Genomic DNA, 18,899 nt, shown 5'->3' with positions numbered 1-18,899 from the left:
GGAGCCCAAAGCGTTCCCACGCCAGCCGAGAGACATAGTCCCTCCAGCGTGTCCTGGGCCGATCCCTGGGTCTCCTCCAGGTGGGACGTGCCTGGAACACCTCCCGAGGAAGGCGTCCAGGAGGCATCCGGTATAGATGCCCGAGCCACCTCAACTGGCTCCTCTCGATGCGGAGGAGCAGCAGCTCTACTCCGAGCACCTCCCGGATGGCCGAGCTCCTCACCCTATCTCTAAGGGAGTGCCCGGCCACCCTACGGAGGAAGCTCATTTCAGCCGCTTGTATCTGGGATCTCGTTCTTTCGGTCATGACCCAAAGTTCATGGCCATAGGTGAGGGTAGGAACGTAGACCAACCGGTAAATCGAGAGCTTCGCTTTTCGGCTCATCTCTCTCTTCACCACAATGGACCGGCACAGTGCCCCCATTACTGCAGCAGCCGCACCGATCCGTCTGTCAATCTCCCGCTCCATTCTTCCCTCACTCGTGAACAAGTCCCCGAGATACTTAAACTCTTCCACTTGAGGCAGGAACTCCCCTCCAACCTGAAGAGGACAGGCCACCCTTTTCCGGTCGAGTACCATGGCCTCTAACTTGGGGGAGCTGATCTTCATCCCAGCCGCTTCACACTCGGCTGCGAACCGCCACAGCGCATGCTGTAGGTTTTGGCTAGAGGGGGACAGCAGGACCACGTCATCTGCAAAAACAAGAGACGAAATCCACTGGTCCCCAAACCAGACCCCCTCCGGCCCTTGGCTGCATCTAGAAATCTTGTCAATAAAAGTTATGAACAGGACCGGTGACAAAGGGCAGCCCTGCCGGAGTCCAACATGCACCAGGAACAGGTCCAACTTAGTGCCGGCTAAGCGGACCAAACTCCTGCTCCGCTCGTACAAGGACCGGATGGCCCCTTATAAAGGGCCCCCGATTCCATACTCCTGGAGCACCCCCCACAGGGCATCACGAGGGACACAGGCGGATGCCTTCTCCAGGTCCATAAAACACATGTGAACCGGTTAAGCAAACTCCCATGAACCCTCGAGTACCCTGTAGAGGGTATAGAGCTGGTCCAGTGTTCCACGGCTGGGACGAAAACCACACTGCTCCTCCTGGAGCCGAGGTTCGACTATCGTCCGGACTCTCCTCTCCAAGGTAGGCTGAGGAGTGTGATACCCCTGTAGTTGGAACACACCTTCCGATCCCCCTTCTTATGAAGGGGGACCACCACCCCAGTCTGCCAGTCCACAGGCACTGTCCCCGACCGCCACGCAATGTTGAAGAGGAGTGTCAACCATGACAGCCCCACAACATCCAGATGAAGTAGTCCAACCCTGAGTCCCCAGCCTCTGTTTCCACCAGGGAATGCGTGATGGCAGGATTGAGGAGATCCTCGAAGTACTCCTTCCACCGCCCGATGATGTCCTCAGTCGAGGTCAGCAGCCTCCCACCCCCACTATAAACAGTGTTGGCGAAGCACTGCTTCCCCCTCCTGAGGCGCCGGAGGGTTTGCCAGAATCGCTTCGAGGCCAACTGGTAGTCCTTCTCCATGGCCTCACCGAACTCCTCCAAGGCCTGAGTTTTTGCATCTGCCACAGCCCGGGCCGCAGCACGCTTGGCCTCATGGTACCCGTCAGCCGCCTCAGGAGTCCCACAAGCCAACCACAGCCGATAGGACTCCGTCAGCTTGACACCCTTACTGCGGTGTCCACCACCGGGTTCTGGGATTACCGTCGTGACAGGCACCGCACACCTTACGGCTGCAGCTACGGGCAGCAGCATCGACAATAGATGCGGAGAACATGGTCCACTCGGACTCTATGTCTCCAACATCCCCCGGTATCTGGTCAAAGCTCTCCCGGAGGTGGGAGTTGAATACATCCCTGGCCGAGGGCTCCGCCAGGCGTTCCCAGCAGACCCTCACTATGCGCTTGGGCCTGCCAAGTCTGTCCAGCTTTCTCCTCCTCCAGCGGATCCAAATCACCACCAGGTGGTGATCAGTGGACAGCTCAGCCCCTCTCTTCACCCGAGTGTCCAAAACATGCGGCCGAAAGTCTGATGATACGTCAACAAAGTCGATCATTGACCTCCTGCCTAGGGTGTCCTGGTGCCAAGTGCACTGATGGACACCCTTATGTTTGAACATGGTGTTCAATATGGGCAATTCGTGACTAGCACAGAAGTCCAATGACAAAACACCACTCGGATTCAGATCGGGGAGGCCATTCTTTCTGATCACGCCTCTCTAGGTGTCACTGTCGTTTCCCACGTGGGCGTTGAAGTGCCCCAGCTGAATAATGGAGTCCCCGGGAGGGGGACTATCCAGCACCCCGACAGGGACGCCAAGAAGGCCGGGTACTCTGCACTACCACTCGGCCCGTAGGCCGCGACAACAGTCAGAGACCTATCCCCAACCCGAAGACGCAGGGATGCGACCCTCTCATCCACTGGGGTAAACCCCAACACGAGACGGCTGAGCTGGGGGGCAACAAGCAAACCCACACCAGCCCGCTGCCTCTCCCCGTGGGCCACTCCAGAATAGAAGAGAGTCCAGCCTCTCTCGAGGAGATGGGTTCCAGAGCCCACGCTGTGCGTGGAGGCGAGCCCGACTATTTCTAGTCGATATCTCTCGACCTCCCGCACAAGCTCAGGCTCCTTCCCCCCCAGCGAGGTGACATTCCACGTCCCTAGAGCCAGCCTAAGCATCCGGGGATTGGGCCGCTGAGGTCTCCACCTTCGTCTGCCACCCAATCCTCTTTGCACTGGTCCCTCACGGTTCCCCCTGCAGGTGGTGGGCCCACTGGGGGATGGCCTCGCGTCTCTCGTTCAGGCTTGGCCCGGGCGGGTCCCGCGAGGAGCAACCCGGCCACCAGACGCTCTCCTCATGAAAGATTCTTGAAGGATTAATTTAAATGTTTGCTACTAATTTGATGAATTTTACACTCAGTAGTAAATGTAGTAAACCACTTTTTTAATAAATGTGATTTAAAGTGCTGACTCAGTTCTCCTCAGGTGTCCATGAGCAAAACCCTTAGTTACTTAAAGGCAATTGTTTGGTGGTAAAATGTTCACCTTAAAGACTGGAAGATAGATAATATCTCTGCAGGAATTGATCACTCCTTAAAGATATTCTCATCGGATTCAAGTTGGGCAAGTCCAAAATCTGCCAGAGGTATGAATAATTTTGAGCTTAACTGTATGATTATTTTTGCATTTGGGGCAATCTGTTTGTAATATTGCTCTTTGCACAACCTCGTTATACCATCTAGAGTCATGGGTTCTCTCATATGCTCTCTTCTCTTCAGCTAACCTGAAAAGTTTTGGATTTTGTGTCTAGTGAACCATGTCTATGTTGATTGGCCATATGTTTTGACCAAATGATGGCCTATCTTCAGTTTACTAGCAGAGTCAACAGATGTTTACTTAAACACTCCTTATATTTCAAGGAGTTATTGATGCTATTTACTCCAACAAGTTTCACAAGACCTTTGGAAAAGAAACAGGGCCAAAACACTACAGATCTTCTACCTATAGGGTTTGATGCTGAAATGTTCTATTTAATTTTTATCTTATAAAAGTATGTGTTTTCAGTTAAGGTTTAGAAGAGTTTAATAAACTCCTTATTCCCAGTTTTTTCCTTGTTTGCTTTTTGGGCATAAAAGAAAACAGTCACTTGGCATGCAAGTAACATATCGTTATTTTAAAGAAATGATGTCCCAAGATGCACTTTGACACAGCTTAGTGAATACTTCAAAATACATGTCACTACAATGATAAACACTGATAAAGCTTTGGTTGTGTCTAATGTTTAAGCATTTGAAATTTGAGAGCTATTAATATGCAGATTTTGAAGGTTTTTTCTTATACTCCTTCCAGAAAGACCTGGCAGAAAAGTACTGATATTGGGCAATGGTACCTTTACAGTGCCCATTCCCTGTTTAGGTGGAGCCTATGGGCTAGTCAGATCTACCAGTCTCCAAAAGCAACACATGAAGGTCCTCACCATGTACAGAAACAACATCCCAGTGACCATTTTCAAACTAAATCTAGCTGAAAACCGGACAAATTCCAGGCTCGTAGGGTGAGTCAAAGTGGTTTATAATACTTAACTAACCGCCCGTTTTTTGAAACATAATCAGGAACCAAATGAAAACAACTGCATGGGTATGTACTGTATACTGCACCACAAAAATTGTTTGGCTGTTGCACACAGCCCACCATGAAAAGGTCCACCAGGACATTTGTCTTCTCCATTGGTTTCATCCTGCATTTCAGCGGCAAAGTGATTTGTATTAGCAATCTTAAAAAAAGATGCTGCTGCTAGAGTTGGGAATGTAATTTATCCACTCTACAGCTAAATGGAGTAAGCTTCATTAAAATGCAGGAACAAACAGACTTGACAAAATTAAAAGATATCTAAATGCTAATTCTCTGTAAGAGCGGCACATTAAAGGGGAAATTTAAAAGTCTAGCTACAGCATGTATAGTAACTTCGAGATTCTACTCTGTATTCTTCTCTGTATACCCTCTGACTGTGTCAATCACTATTAGCCCTCATCCACTGCTTGGTTTGGTGCAGATGTTTGACACAGTGTGAGTCATGCTGGCTGGCAGTGGTAACGTAAACAATGTGTGGCAGTCTGGGATTGGTAGGGGAGCACTTGCTTACATCACTTACACTAAAATAGGGAAATGTAGTAAAAGATTTAGAAGGTTGGCTTATTCTGAATGCTGTGAATCAATTATTTATTCTCTTAAATCTCTTTAAAAACAGCTTGTTTTCTCTCTCCTTTTTTTTACTCCATTTACTTGTGTTTTGTGCATTAAATTTATTGAATGCATTAAGCATTTCAGCTTCTTAAATGCTTTACAATGGAATTTGTTAACAAAAACAGGCATAATTTTACATCTATGCCTCCAGCTGGAGGCAACAGAAAGCTCACCTTGAAGCCGATGTCTCCCTTCTTGCAGCAGAGGCAGGCCAACATGAGGAAGACGAATGTGAAGAGGCCAGAGAAGGAGATGGCAACAACTGCTAAAGAAGAGGGCCAGGACAGCTCGCTCTGCGGCTCCCCATCTGCAACATTGGAGAAATGTGCGAGTGTTAATAGGTTTGAAGCATCTGGAGGTCAGATGGTAAACAGAAAAGCTATGCAGGAAATTAAAACCTAAATAGAGATAAAGTTGGTTTGTATAGGCAGAGATTAAGCTTGATAGCTTGATAAAAGAATAATTACTTGCCAATAGTATTGATTCAGGTTCTTGCTCTTCTCTTTAAAAAGTGAATGTTAGAATACTGTAGCACAATTGGAATAGTTCCTGTAGTCACGGAGGGGAAAAGTATGAAAATCATCCATAAATACAATAAAAAGACCAATATTTCATAAAAAGAGTTGGTAGATGAAAATGTTGCATTATGCGTTTCATTTTCCTTGCAGCAATAAACTAAAATCAGATTTAAGACAAGTACTAGACAACAAAGCACATTTGTGATATTGAAAAGCTCTCATCCACAGTCAGTCTATGTTGTCCATATTTCATTGTCATCAGTATTCGACAGATGCATTACTATATATCATCTGACACATGTGATGAAAATATGTGTCAGATTGTGTTTTAGCCTGTCATACGACCAGATTATGAGACCAGATGTGTGAACACATATAAAACTCTGTTAAATACATTTTTTTCTTTTTTTAAAAAACACCCTGAAAAAAAAAAAAAATGTACAGAGGAGACTATTGACTAGTGTGCATTGCAAAGGGTTCATACGTTTTGACCTTTTTCTCATTTTGTCACGATGAAAACACAATGTGACATTGGACATCTCATACACACACTGTTCAGTCACTGTTGGCAAAAAATAAGGAGGAAGGGTCTTTATTTAGATGAGATGAAAACTGCGTTTTTGACATAAATACAAAATGCTCTGCTGCAGAAAGGTAACACTGCACATCACCCTGAACACCCTTTCCCCACAGTAAAACAAGGCAGTGAGAGCATCACTGTTGAAATGCTAATCTTCAGCTGAGGCATGGAATCTGCTTGAAGTTATTAGAAAGGTGGATAGAACTATACAGAGGGCAATTATTTAAGAAAACCTGTTAAAGGTTACAAAATAATTGAGTCTGGGGAAGAAGGCTCACATTATAGCCAGACAATGGACCAAAACCCACAGCCAGAACTATCATGGATCAAAGCATATTTATGCCCCAAATTGCAAACAGATTGAATTGAGAATCCTTGAAGACTTGAACATTGCCTTTTGCATACACTTTCTACCTAATTGGAGCTGGATGTATCTAAGCTGGATATATTTTGCAAAGAAGAATGTTAATCTCTTGATGTGTAAAACTAGCAGAGGCATACCCCAAAAGATTTGCAGCTGTGATTGCAGTAAAAGGTGGTTCTGCAAAGTATTGATTTAGGGTGGGCTGAATGCAAACGCAATGCCCACTTTAAAAGCAATGCATCATTTTCCTTAGACTTTAAAATTATACACTATGTTGTGTTGGTCCATCACATAACATCACAACTAATTTGTATTAAACTTTGTAGTTGTGACATAATAAAAAAAGAAAAAGTTTTATAAATGCTTTTGCTTTATATGAGGAAAACACAGAGACAACCCATATCTCCATCATAGACTACAATAGTTTGTGTGGCATGTAAGTGGGTTGTTTCCAGCTCGGTGGCTGAGACTCCTGTGGTTGTGGCCCATTTGGCTGCAGAGAACACACTGTTCCAGACCTGACAGCTACCACAGCCCAATCAGCACAGCTCTGACCCAAGCTTGGCCCAAAGGTCACAGCCACAAAGCCTGTTAGTGTTAGGCTTGCATAAACAAAGCTCAATGCTAACAGACAGGAATATACTCTTGCTGCAGAAAGTGTTGCATATGTGGGCACTGATCGGCTGACATATCACCATGGTGACATCCAGAAGGCCGGCAAATTGATTGGCTTTTACAGTGCGATAAACCTCATGCCTCATCTTTCTTTCATCACCACTAAAAGATGGTTAACATTTTGCTGATGCCTCATGTTTTCATCTTTTTCAGTGTGGTTCCACTGACAGCTTGACTGAGATTGTGTATTTCTGCATCTGCCATTGCTTGTAAAATGGAAAAGGAGGCAGTACTAAAACTATACCTAGCAGTATTCTTTCTCAACCCAGTGCAGACTATTATACAAAGCTTGGGTATGTTAAGAGACCACATGTTTTGAAGATGTTAATTTTCCATTCTTTGCTTAACCAAGCAACTTACAGGAAAAGAAGAAGGCATAAAAATCTTGCTTTTAAACAAACACTTTCAGTACTACCATATGTTTACGGTAATTTATTTCAAGTCTACAGGAAGCATCTTGCCTTATGATAAATTATACATTGAATCCACAGATTTATAGCTGCATGGAGGAAGGAATAAAGGGAATGTGTAAAGTGTGTTTGGTGTTGAAGCTTTAATAAAACATGCTGAACATGAGGAAGTCATTCCTGGACTGGGCTGTTAAAGTTGGTTGACATGGCCTCTAAGATCTGAAGATGATAAATTGATGTCCTTTAAACTTATTGAAAAACTTGTGTAAGACAAATAACAGACACTATTCCATTTTCCCGCTGCTGCTTACAGTCCCACAAGGAAAGTATTAGCTAGAATAAGCCATTTACAGTGAAAGGTTGCCATCCTGTTCTTATGTAACTTTAACTCTGATACCTCTTCATAAACCTAAATGACAGTGCATCCATCATGTCATCTTGGGTCATTGCTGCAACATTTTAGTCACAGTTGCATTGATTGTGTTGCAGTGGTGCACATATGTGGTATACATGGCATGTGGAAATTGCAGTGCATAATCAGAAGAATTTTTCTGCATGTTCAAAAACTCAGCCTGGCTTATCTGGTTATCAATCGGTGTATGTTACAGCCATTGTAAGGTGATGTGGGTGCTTTGTTTTCCCATGGCATCATGAATCCCATACGCCAATGAAATGAAAGGCAGATATGCAGACTACAGCATTACTTTTAATAAGCCCGGAACATTAATAGTAAGTAGTAGTTTATTCTGCATTTTCCTTGAGTCTTCTACCACATCTGTAAAGAAATTTCACCGAAGCCAAACATCAATCTATTCCTTGTTCTCAAACAGAATTATGGCTGTTCGCAAAAGTAGATTAACTCAACTAAAGGCAGTGTACTACATGTGAACGAATTTCTAATGTAAAGTAAAGAGATTTTTCTGACCTCTATTTTTACTTTAACATCTGGCACCTGGCAGGCTAAATAAATTGGCAACAAACAAACCTGAGCTTCAAAAGGTTGGAGGAAAGATCAGCCTTTTTAAATGCACATTCAAAATAAAACACCAAGAACTAATGAAAACTTGGCAAACTGTTCTTTTAGTAATCTAAACACTGCGACAAATTGCCCAACTTAAAAATGGCCAACTTAAAAACTGTGTTTGATGGGTTACAGAGCAATTGATCACACTGTTGTGCTTTAACATAATCCAAAACAAGCAGCCACTGGGAGTGGTGGGGGTGTTGCAACTGCTTAAGGAAACTTGTGTGTTAATAACAATGCATATTTAAATAAGAACCATGTAACTCTTTAAGTCTAAGCCACAGGCATAGGTTTTAACATAACAGCTACAACAAGAAAGGAACGTCTGAGCTCATTTTCTACATCTACACCAAAAAAAGAGCAGCTGTTTGGAGGTTCTGGGACCCTAAGGACCTAGAGAAACCCCAGGGACAGAAAGAAACATGTTGCAGACCTGAATGTATTTTATGCTTTTCTGTGCATATGCGCAGTATCAAGACAAGAAGTCTGAAAATGGGGACAATATACACCAATACCTACTCCTTATGTTCTCTTGATTTCCCGTTTACTGGTGCAAGTTAGGCATATATTATACTGAAGCCTGTTTTACATATTAATGTTCCAACAGATGGATCAGCATATTGACTCTTCATTCACCACAGAAAACCTCTGTGTGGTTATGAAGGGGAAATCTCGTTTTCACGAGTGTGACATTTAAAGAATCCATTTCTCTCTACCTCCCTCCCTCATTTCATTCCTTCTCTCGGGATCTATGAACAGAGTGACGACCCTGGTTCCTCCATAAATATTTGAGAAGCACACGTTACTTTACCAGCTGCACAGAGAAATGAAAATAAAGCACTTAATGCTCAGTTCATTCCAGATTTATTAAAATGCTGTCTTCAGGACTGTGGAGAAAGAGAGAAATGAGTAATGTCCTGGCAGGGAGAAGGGCATGAGCAATGGAGTCACCCTGCCACCTCCACATTTCAGGCTGACAGTTAGGGGGAAGCTGTAGGGTAAACGGATGGACGATGAAAGGTATAATCTGGTAGCTTCGGTAAAGAAATAATGAAAGAAAATAAAAATATGAAAGAAGAGTACTTTACTCTTTTCCTTACAATGCCAAAATAATGAGACTAACAATGCAAATAATCTGCAGCACCTTTTAAATGTATTCATATTCTTTGAATGTTTCGAAGGCTTGTCACAACGGTTGCATACCTTTGTATTCAACCCCCCTTTATTCTAATATCCCTGAATAAAATGCCTTTAGAAGTCGCCTAATCAGTAAGGGCCCCGTGTGTTTAATTTGGTTCCAGTATAAATATAGGTGCTTTGTAAAGGCATTTAGAGGTTTGCTAGAGATTATTACTGACCTAGAGAATGAAGACCAATAGAGATTTTTTGCTTACATTTAAATGCTATGTGTTAGAGAAGACCAACAATATCCAGAACATCAATGTTGCATTGAGGAACCACCATCATTCTGTAGGGATGCTTTTCTTCAGCAGGGACAGGGAAGTAGGTCAGAGCAAATAGGCAGATAGATGGGGCTAAATGCAAGACATTACTGGAATTAAACCTGTTAGAGGCTGCAAAATACTTAAAGTAGGGTGGAGGTTTACCTTCCAGCAGGACAGTGGGCATATCCATGAGTTAAAATGGCCCATTTGAATGCCAGACTAAAACACTATTGAGAATCTGTAGTAAGACTTAAAAATGTATGCTTCCTGCACTCTCCATCCAACCTGACTGATGTTGAGGTATTTTGTAAAGAAGAATGGGCAAAATATTCAGTCTCTATATATGCAAAGCTAGTGGATACATAGTGGATAAATACCCCAAAACATTTTAAGAAGCATTTATAATTTTCCTTCCCCTGCACAATTATGTGCCGATTTGTGTTGATTATTACTTCAAAATCCCCAAAAATACATGAAAGTTTGAGGTGGTAACAATGGGAACAAGCTCACGGGGTGTGAATAGTTTTGCAAAGCACTTGAAAGGGAATAAAATACCATAGCATTATAAAGAGTGAGTTTCCAGTATCAGCAGGATCAAGTTATATTAATGTGACTTAAAATAACTGAAGTCTATTTTAACAAAATCGATTTCTTCCTGTCTTATGCTGCCCCTTTAAAGGACTGATAAAAGATAGGAAATAGCTAGAAATGTAACCATGTCCACATGGAGAGGTAAAAGTCAATGGTGGGAAAATTACAGAATTAATTCTGAGCATATTTGTGCATGCATAGAATAAATAAAGATATGAAGGCACTTTTATTCTATGTAAGCATGAACTTCCTATACTGCATCATGAATAAAGCATATCTGTGCTACTAAAATAATTCAATAGCGGATCTACTGTTGCTTCTAAAATACATAACAGTTATATAATAAACAAATGCATTCCTGTTAAATGCAAACATCAGGCAAAGAAGGGGACTTTGAATATAGAATTTTTTTACAGAGCAGAGTGAGGATTTTATAATGTCTCTGCACACCCATATCATAGCCAGAGTAGAGACCTGAGTTTGTGTTTATACATCAACATATACCCAAACAGAAAAAAGAAATTTACTGCATCGGCCTGACTATACGCCCTCTTTAATACCTTTAAATTCTTTCAGCTTTTTTAAGCTTTCTCTGTACGCATATACACACATAGACACACACGCCATCTCTTGGTTTTGACCGAGGGACCTGCAGAGTGGGCGCTGTGCCAGTTCACACACAACAGCAATCAAACTGCTGTGAGAAATAGTTAGGCAAGGAAAAAAGGTGAGGATGGGATTCAGTTCCAAGCGCATATTAGTTTTTGATGAACAGACCTGCAGAGTGCATCTTAACTTAAAAACCCACTCAGGTCATCTTATAAAGATACCCATAAATGTTCTACCTTTCAAACATATTTAATGCTACTATAGACACATTTATGTGTAGTAAGGGTCAACACAAATGCAAGCAAGGGTTAGATGATTCTGTATCAATGTATTTTAGTGCCTAACAGATAAACCCAGAAACTAAGAAAGAGTATAGGAGAAGAAAAACTCTGTCACTCCAAGCAAGCATTTACATTTAGGACAGCACTGCAGGGGCAAACATGCTGCTCCATCTGCCCTAACTGGGCAAACAAATACATGATACACTGACGAAAGAGAAAGGTTGGAAAAAGTGGCTAGTCTACAGTAGAAATTAGATGAAAACATGGTGGAAATGTAATGTTCAGAGCAAGCATAGTACAGCAAGAGTGCTGCAGTTGGTGCATGAAGACAAGAAGACATCCAGAATAATGGAAAAATAAAGCTTGACTTAAGAGTACATGAGCAGAACAGAGAAAGAAGGATGATAGGACTGTTGTGTCACAGCAAAGCCCACAAACACACATGTGCAAAGACATCTCTCTCATCAGGCACACAGTGACCAAGGGTAGCAGCATGACATGATTAATGGTAGGATAGGAGATCATCCACCAGCTCACTTCCTCTCTGCCAATCTCAGGCACTCTGTAAATGACTGCAGATGGCACAGGGATGTCCTAGCCTGCAGACAGCTATAGTAACTGTCATTAACTGGGAGGGAGAGCTCAGGAAGACCACTGTGGATCAGCATCACAGGACTGTCATATACATGTGCAGGCTAGGCATGCTGGTGGAAAGAAAGAGAAGGAATTTCAACTCAGTCTCTGCCTTATTGTCCTTTTATGTCAATTTATCGTCTCTAAAGCCACTTTCAGACTGTTAGGACCCCGTTACCTAAAGCAGCACTCTGGGAACATTTATATTCAAAACCAAATGCAAATGAGGAAAGCCCCATTACTTAGAAACATATAATTTGAATGATGAGATTAAAAAGTAGCAGTCAAAGCTGCTAGTTACACTAATCTAAAAATAAAATCCACCAAAACTATATTGGTTTTTAAATTAACGTTAAGTTAATTTTAAATTACAAAGGAAAAACACTGAAATAAACAATAAAAAATAAACTACTCGTTTACCAATAAATGTCAAACATACTTATGCTGTTAACATGGACAACATCTCTTCTAAGGAGCAGTCAATGAGGAATTACTTCATTATTCACCTTCATTAACAGATAACACACAATGAATTATTGCTTGGCATAAATCTCATTTAATCTCCTTATTTAAACATTTAACATTAGCATAATTTAGCCAGTTCATTTTGCATTATTAGCTTAGCACTAATCAATACAGAGGTATAATTCTTTTTGTGTCTTACTGATAAAGATCTAACCACACCTGCTCTCCAGGCCGTGATTCTGGAAACCAAAACTGAAATTAAAATGATCTTTTCAATCAGTCCATCAAGCTTTATTTATACAGCAATTTACACACCCAAAGTGCTGTACAGGTAAATAAAATAAAACTAATAAAAAAAATAACACAACATTAACAGTAAACTCATAGAATAAGAGCAGTTAAAACAATAAAAGATAAGAAAACAAAACCAGTGTGATACTTCTGCTCAACTGGAGTTACATGACAAGTGAAAAAGATGAATCTTTAAAAGAGATTTAAAATCATTCAAGGTACTGGCCATCCTTACAATGTGACAGGTAGGAGCGAAACCAGTTCAGGGCTGTGCCTTTCACACCAACTAACTGGTCTAGACGTGATACTAAAATATAAATTGTCCACCGAGTCAAAAACAGTAGTTAGATCAAGTAAACAGTTTTAAGCTATGTAAAGCAAATATAACATATTAAGTAAAATAAATGACAACAAGCAAATGCAAATACAATGGCGAACATATAAAAACAAGAATAATATTCAGTCAGATTACCAGAACATGGCTATGAAATGACATTCCAGAACTCTGTTCGTAGACTGGGTGGATGAACATAAATTAGATGAACATGTACAGACACTGGTCTGAAGATGACAGAGCCGTTTCTGCAAATATGCATTTGAGATGAACTCAATGACAATTTAGTCAGACTCTTGTGATGCAAACAAAGGAAGTGTGTATTTAAATGTGGAGATGCCTGCGTGTGTATTTTTGTAAAAATAAGCAAAAATACATATTTAAAAAAAAGGCCTGGTGTGGCTAATACAGGCACACACAAATGCATCAGGATGTAATTAAAATATTCAGTTCACAGATTAAGTGTTTGCTTCTGTTAATTTTGATAATTACTGCTTGTATCTTCAGAACAATAACAGGCAACAAAATGACCATAAAAAGTAACTGATTTTAATACAGAAATCTAATGTTATGTGTATGCTGTGGCCTATACAGTCTTGGGGAAGACTGTTGACTTGACAGTTATTCAGCAGACAGTAATTGACACCCAGCACAAGGAGGGTAAGCCACAAAAAGATAAGACATAGAGTCCTGTATCTAAGCATTTTGATAGAAACATAAGTGGAAGGAAAAAGTGTCATGGAAGAAAAGGTCCAAAAGCAACAGGGATGACTACAGCCTGGGGAGGTACACAAGGTATGTACTGCAGCTGGGGTCAGTTCTTCAGGAGCCACTGCACAAAGATGTATCCAGGACATGTGCCACAACTGTGGCATCCCATGTATTTAGCCTCTTCTTTAATAACCACGGCATCATTGTACTAGACTGGTCAGAAAAGTGGCTTAAACTAAACCCCTCAGAGCATCTGTGGAGTATTGTCAAAAGGAATATGAAGGGCAACACAACCAACAATGAAGACAAGTTTAAGGCCGCTATCAATGCAACCTGGATTCCTGAATACCTCAGTAGTGCCACTTGGCATTGACTCAGTAATTAATGCAAAAGGCGCCCTTGCCAAGTATTGAGCGTATGTACACACCTTTCAGTACGCTGATATGTCAAAATTAAAAATATTTATTGATCTTTTATAGTATTCTAATATTCTGTGAAACTGAATTTTTGGTTTTCATTAGCCGCAAGCCATACTTATAAAAACTGAGTTAAATGAATCTACAACATCTGTAGCATCAATAAAACCAACAGTCACCACATCGTTACACAGACAGCACGGGGAGGAAACATCGGAGGTTTCCCCTCAATGCTTAAATCCACTTCATTCTTATGCCAGTTGTCCCCAGAGGCAGGCTTATGCAACCGAAGTGCTCCATGTTACACATGGATAGATGAATAATCAAACAGTCAGCAGTGCATACACTGGCTCCGAGTAGGAGCTTCCAATATTAAACATATTTTCTCTTGGTTTGTTGCTAGCATCTTGGTTGAAACCTGTTGTGCTATTTCTATATTGCCGAACCCATGTGCAGGCCCCCCATGCATACAGAATAAGTGACATTGTCTACATCAATGTAAAATCCACGTATGACACCACTGCCACCTCTAGGCATCATGAGGGAAAGCTGAAAGACTCCCACGGTGCTGCACTGTCAGCTTACTGCTGTAACAGTTTATTTCCTGGTCACTCTATTGGCAGTTTGCCTTGACAGTAAAACCAATCCACATTAATTATCTTAATCGTGTGGGCCAGATTTTTAGATATGCTCCTATACAACACGTTATGAGCTATCCATGGTGCTGACGAAATTGTAAACCAGGTGCTATCTGAGGCAGGTGCAAAATCAAATGCCATTTCTATCCTGTTAAGGCTGATGAAGTCAGGAAACCTACAGAGCCATCACCATGTCCCTTTCCCTGCAAGCATACAAAATCCCCCAAAATGTGACAAGGACCTTTCCTCACAGTTGTGAGAGAGGTCTTGAAGTTGTGTGCAGAGGTAGAGTAGAGCACACTCTGTTCTCACGCAGCCTGAGGCGCAGGGAGGAATTGCAGCTGTGGAGGTTAGCTGGAGTGGTGCAAAAGTTCAAAAGCTGTCTGAATGTGAGCTTTGATGTCGAATCAACCCCGGGTTCATGTGAAAATGTGCAAAACACACAGCAACACTGTGACATTGCTTAGGCAATTTTCTCATTCAGAACAGGTGTAGAATGAGCATGCATCTGTTTTTTGTTTATATATCTATTGTCTTTTAGCAAAGCTGTCAGTCAGTGCCACTTTAGATCTGACTCCTTCAGATTACTAAAATGTATCTCAGTAATCTGCCCGTAGTTTTAACACAGCTAAAAGGACGTTTCAGGGACTTAACCATTTCTCTGTCCTCTTACTTTTCACAGAAGGGGTTGGCTCTCTCGCACACACCCCCTCCGTCTCCTTAGCAACATTGATTTTTAAGTCTAAACACTATACATAGCTTCAGGATTTACCGAGGTGCTGCTGTTCTTAGAAATCGGGATCATTAGTTCAGAATTTACATGTATATCCAAGCATTATGCACTCATTTGTGGCCAACTCACTTCTTCAACAAAACTAACCTGCTAATTTTTCCAATATCATCTGAGTGAAAAAAAGAAGAAACTTCACATCCTGGTTGGAATGTTTCCAAACCTATGAACTCATTCAGGAAGACAACACCAGGGTAATTACATTGAAGACAACCCAGGAGACTCATAGTTAGCTGGTGTTTTATCCATAATTCAATTGAGAACCACTTCTGCGGTGAGTCTATTTCACATGGGACTCTCTTCAGAAGCAGGGACAGCCAGCTTAGCATCCACAACCTGCTCAATCCAACATTTTTAGATTACCATTTGTTTTGATTCAAAGTTTCCTAATGCAAAGATGTTTTAGAATGTATGCATATTTGCATTTTTTAAATAATTCAATACAATCTTAACTGCAAAGACACTCAGTATGCACACCAACATAAAAAAAATCTGCAAGCAACCTAATTGGAAGCCCTTGCAATTTATGAAGAAAGACCAAAGTGGACAGGCAGGTAGAAGAGAATGAAATAATTGGACTGAAAGGGACCAGAGATCACCCAGAAAGTGGGCAGGACAGATAAAGCCTGAAACTTGAGAATGAGTGAGGTCACTGTCATTTATATGCTTGGCACACTGCGGCCAGTGCAAGGACTCTCATTCGTCCTGTTCACATGCGCACACGGTTATTCAACCGCTTCCAGTCTGAGCCCTTTGCAGCCTGAGTGGGAGTTTAGCTACCTGCTCGGTACTCCCAAAGCACTGCAGCACCACCTGGGCACATCTCTGCTAAAGATCCCATTACCCTGACATAGTGATGACTGATTACCGCATCAGGAGCAGTAACCTCACGCAGTTGAACCTCAGACGTTATTTAGCATGCATAACCCTACACAAGACATGCACTGTGCACAAATGCATGTACACAACTGCATTGCATGTGTGGGACTTTGCAGATTTTGTGCAGATACAACTTTTAACCCTCTTGTCACCAAGCTTTAAAAGGCCCATTTGAAAACAAAACAAGAACATCTGAAATATTCTTATAATAGAAAGGCAGACTGAGGTGTTTCATGCTCATGATGTTACATCAGTGACTGGAGAATTACTAATATATCGCATCAGTCAGCAGATTGAGTTTAGATCCATCAGTGTATGTAGAAGGGAAGACACATACATCACCAACATCTAACTAGTGGATTGATTAACGTCCTTATGAATTCCCCAGTTTGATTCCTACCTGTATCAAAATGGGAATTGAAGGCGAAGCTGGGATTGAAAAACGCCGAAGACATGACAATCACATGAAGGGCAAACAGCATCCTCGTCGCTGCGCTGCAGAAGACAACAAGTAAACGAAAAGGGGGGGATGTGAAGGATAAATTCCTGACTCAGGGGCTTTGGAGATTCAAATGACCTGAAGTAGAAGCTCTAAAACGCCGCATTTTTTCTTGCATCGCACCTCGCACAGGGAGCTCCACTTCACCTTCCGCTCCAGCACATTTGGAGACAGATGTTGAAAGCGCTTGTCATTTTTTTCTAATCACATCTATTTCTTTGACAACATCCAGTTCAACGCCTCCTCTTCATTCAGAGCACGTAGTCGGTTACCAGGTGAAACGACAATCCAATTTTCTGAGTAAAAATCCCGCCTGCTCCAAAGATTCAGTCGGCTCTCTTGTTTCTGTCTCTTTGAGAATAAATCTCTGGTTACATGTTGGCCCAAACACGTAGCTGTCTCCCGCTTTCTGACAGGACGCTCGGATCGTTTGGAGATGTGACTGTCGTTGCGTATTTGGGTTTCAGTTCGGTACTGACAAACGGAGCAGCAAATGAACATACAATTTAAGAACAAGTGCTTCCGTTTTCGCCTTTCAAAATATTTTGTGAGCAAAGTGACCCATGCTTCATTTAAACTGAAATGATTTTTTCTAGGTTCTGGCTTTGCTTAATGTACTATTTACCAAGGCACCAAACGCCCCTTAATCTGTAGAGTTTCTGGATCGTTTTGACTCTTGAAATACGGCAATTATATATTTTAACTTGGTTTGAGCATTCAATACCTTTTCATTGAATTGTTGATAAGAAGTTAAAGTAGTTGAAATTCATGCTGGTTAAAAACTTGCCTATTCGTAACTAACTATAACAAAAAAAATCTATTTAAAAAAGCAGATTTTTTTTTTGTTAAATCATAAGCTATTTGGGCTTTAACCAAATAGCTTATGATTTAACCTTTATTTAAAATTACACAAAAATACCCAGTTTTTTTTCCAGAATGCAATAAATCATTATTTATTGCATTTTGAAGAAAGAAAAAAAAAACCCGTTCAATTGCTTGTTATTTTAAATCATGCCTAATTTCTTTACATACAAGCTTGTATTGTGACTTTAATTATAATTGTTACAATTTGTGTGTATGTCTTCTTTATTATGCAGGGACCATATGTATCCCGGTCTGAATATTTCTAGTGAAGAATGAAAATGCCATGTTTGGGTTGAAAATTACGTATGTGGAGCAACTAAAATGATTTTTTTTAATAGAACAACACCACCAATGAAAATAGCTTGCAGAACAAGCAACCGGAGAGATGGAGAAAACAAGCACTGAGCAAAGAAACTCTTCTCAAATCAAATCAAATGAAATGTCAGATAAAAGGAACCAGTGAGGAGCAAAGAGAACCGGTAAACATTTTTATTGAGGCAGGGGTAGAGAAATGATAGGCAAACCAGAACGGTTAATCAGAGGGAACGAATTGCAGCTGAGGCAAAGAGAAGGCAGATTAATCAGAGGAAATGTGGAGCAACTGAGACAGAAGAAAATAGCAGAGAAGGGAAGAAAATGTAAAAAACATGAATGAAACTGAACAAGAAGCCCCAGGGAAAATGCCAAATAGAGATCTAACAGGAATCAAACTAAATGTAAAAGGATAACAAGAAAAAGACAAATAAAGAACTAAAGAATTACATCTATGAATGCACAGTATGGCAAAACCCAAGTGTCAAAAATAACAGACAATGGCAAGACCTATAGAACATAACAAGGGACATGCTGAAAGACATAATTACAGATTAAAACCATAACCTAACATTTCAGGATCTTGACAGAAAATCTAGATTTTTACACATAAGCAACTACAGAGACCTAAAATTAACACATGTATACCAATTATTTTCAGGTTTTTGCAGTTTCAACAGACGTTATTTTCTTGTTGTTGTTGTTGTATTTTAAGTAGCTAAACAATAAATGCCAAATAGATCAGTGGAACAACCAACTAGATGTGTTGATGAAGAAGCCATATGTTTGTGGTTTGTGGTGAAAACA

At 41.3% G+C, this 18,899-nt stretch overlaps 1 protein-coding gene across 1 annotated transcript in view; it reads right to left on the bottom strand.

Annotated features, from left to right (window-relative positions):
- LOC124863398 (serine/threonine-protein kinase LMTK1-like) overlaps positions 1-17,382 on the bottom strand; it is a 34,313-nt gene extending 16,931 nt beyond the window's left edge. The window contains exons 1-3 of the mRNA XM_047357757.1: positions 17,040-17,382; positions 16,818-16,912; positions 4,937-5,070 (exon numbers count right to left, since the gene is read on the bottom strand). Coding sequence (XP_047213713.1) covers positions 4,937-5,070; positions 16,818-16,899 — 216 coding nt within the window. The 5' untranslated portion in view covers positions 16,900-16,912; positions 17,040-17,382. The remainder of the gene's footprint in view (positions 1-4,936; positions 5,071-16,817; positions 16,913-17,039) is intronic.
- Between the last annotated feature and the right edge of the window lie 1,517 nt (positions 17,383-18,899).

This window comes from Girardinichthys multiradiatus, chromosome X (assembly GCF_021462225.1).
Source record: "Girardinichthys multiradiatus isolate DD_20200921_A chromosome X, DD_fGirMul_XY1, whole genome shotgun sequence".
In the NCBI taxonomy this organism is placed as follows: Eukaryota; Metazoa; Chordata; class Actinopteri; order Cyprinodontiformes; family Goodeidae; genus Girardinichthys; species Girardinichthys multiradiatus.
The sequence above is the reverse complement of the archived record's forward strand: the minus strand, read 5'-3'. Positions and strand labels throughout refer to the sequence as shown.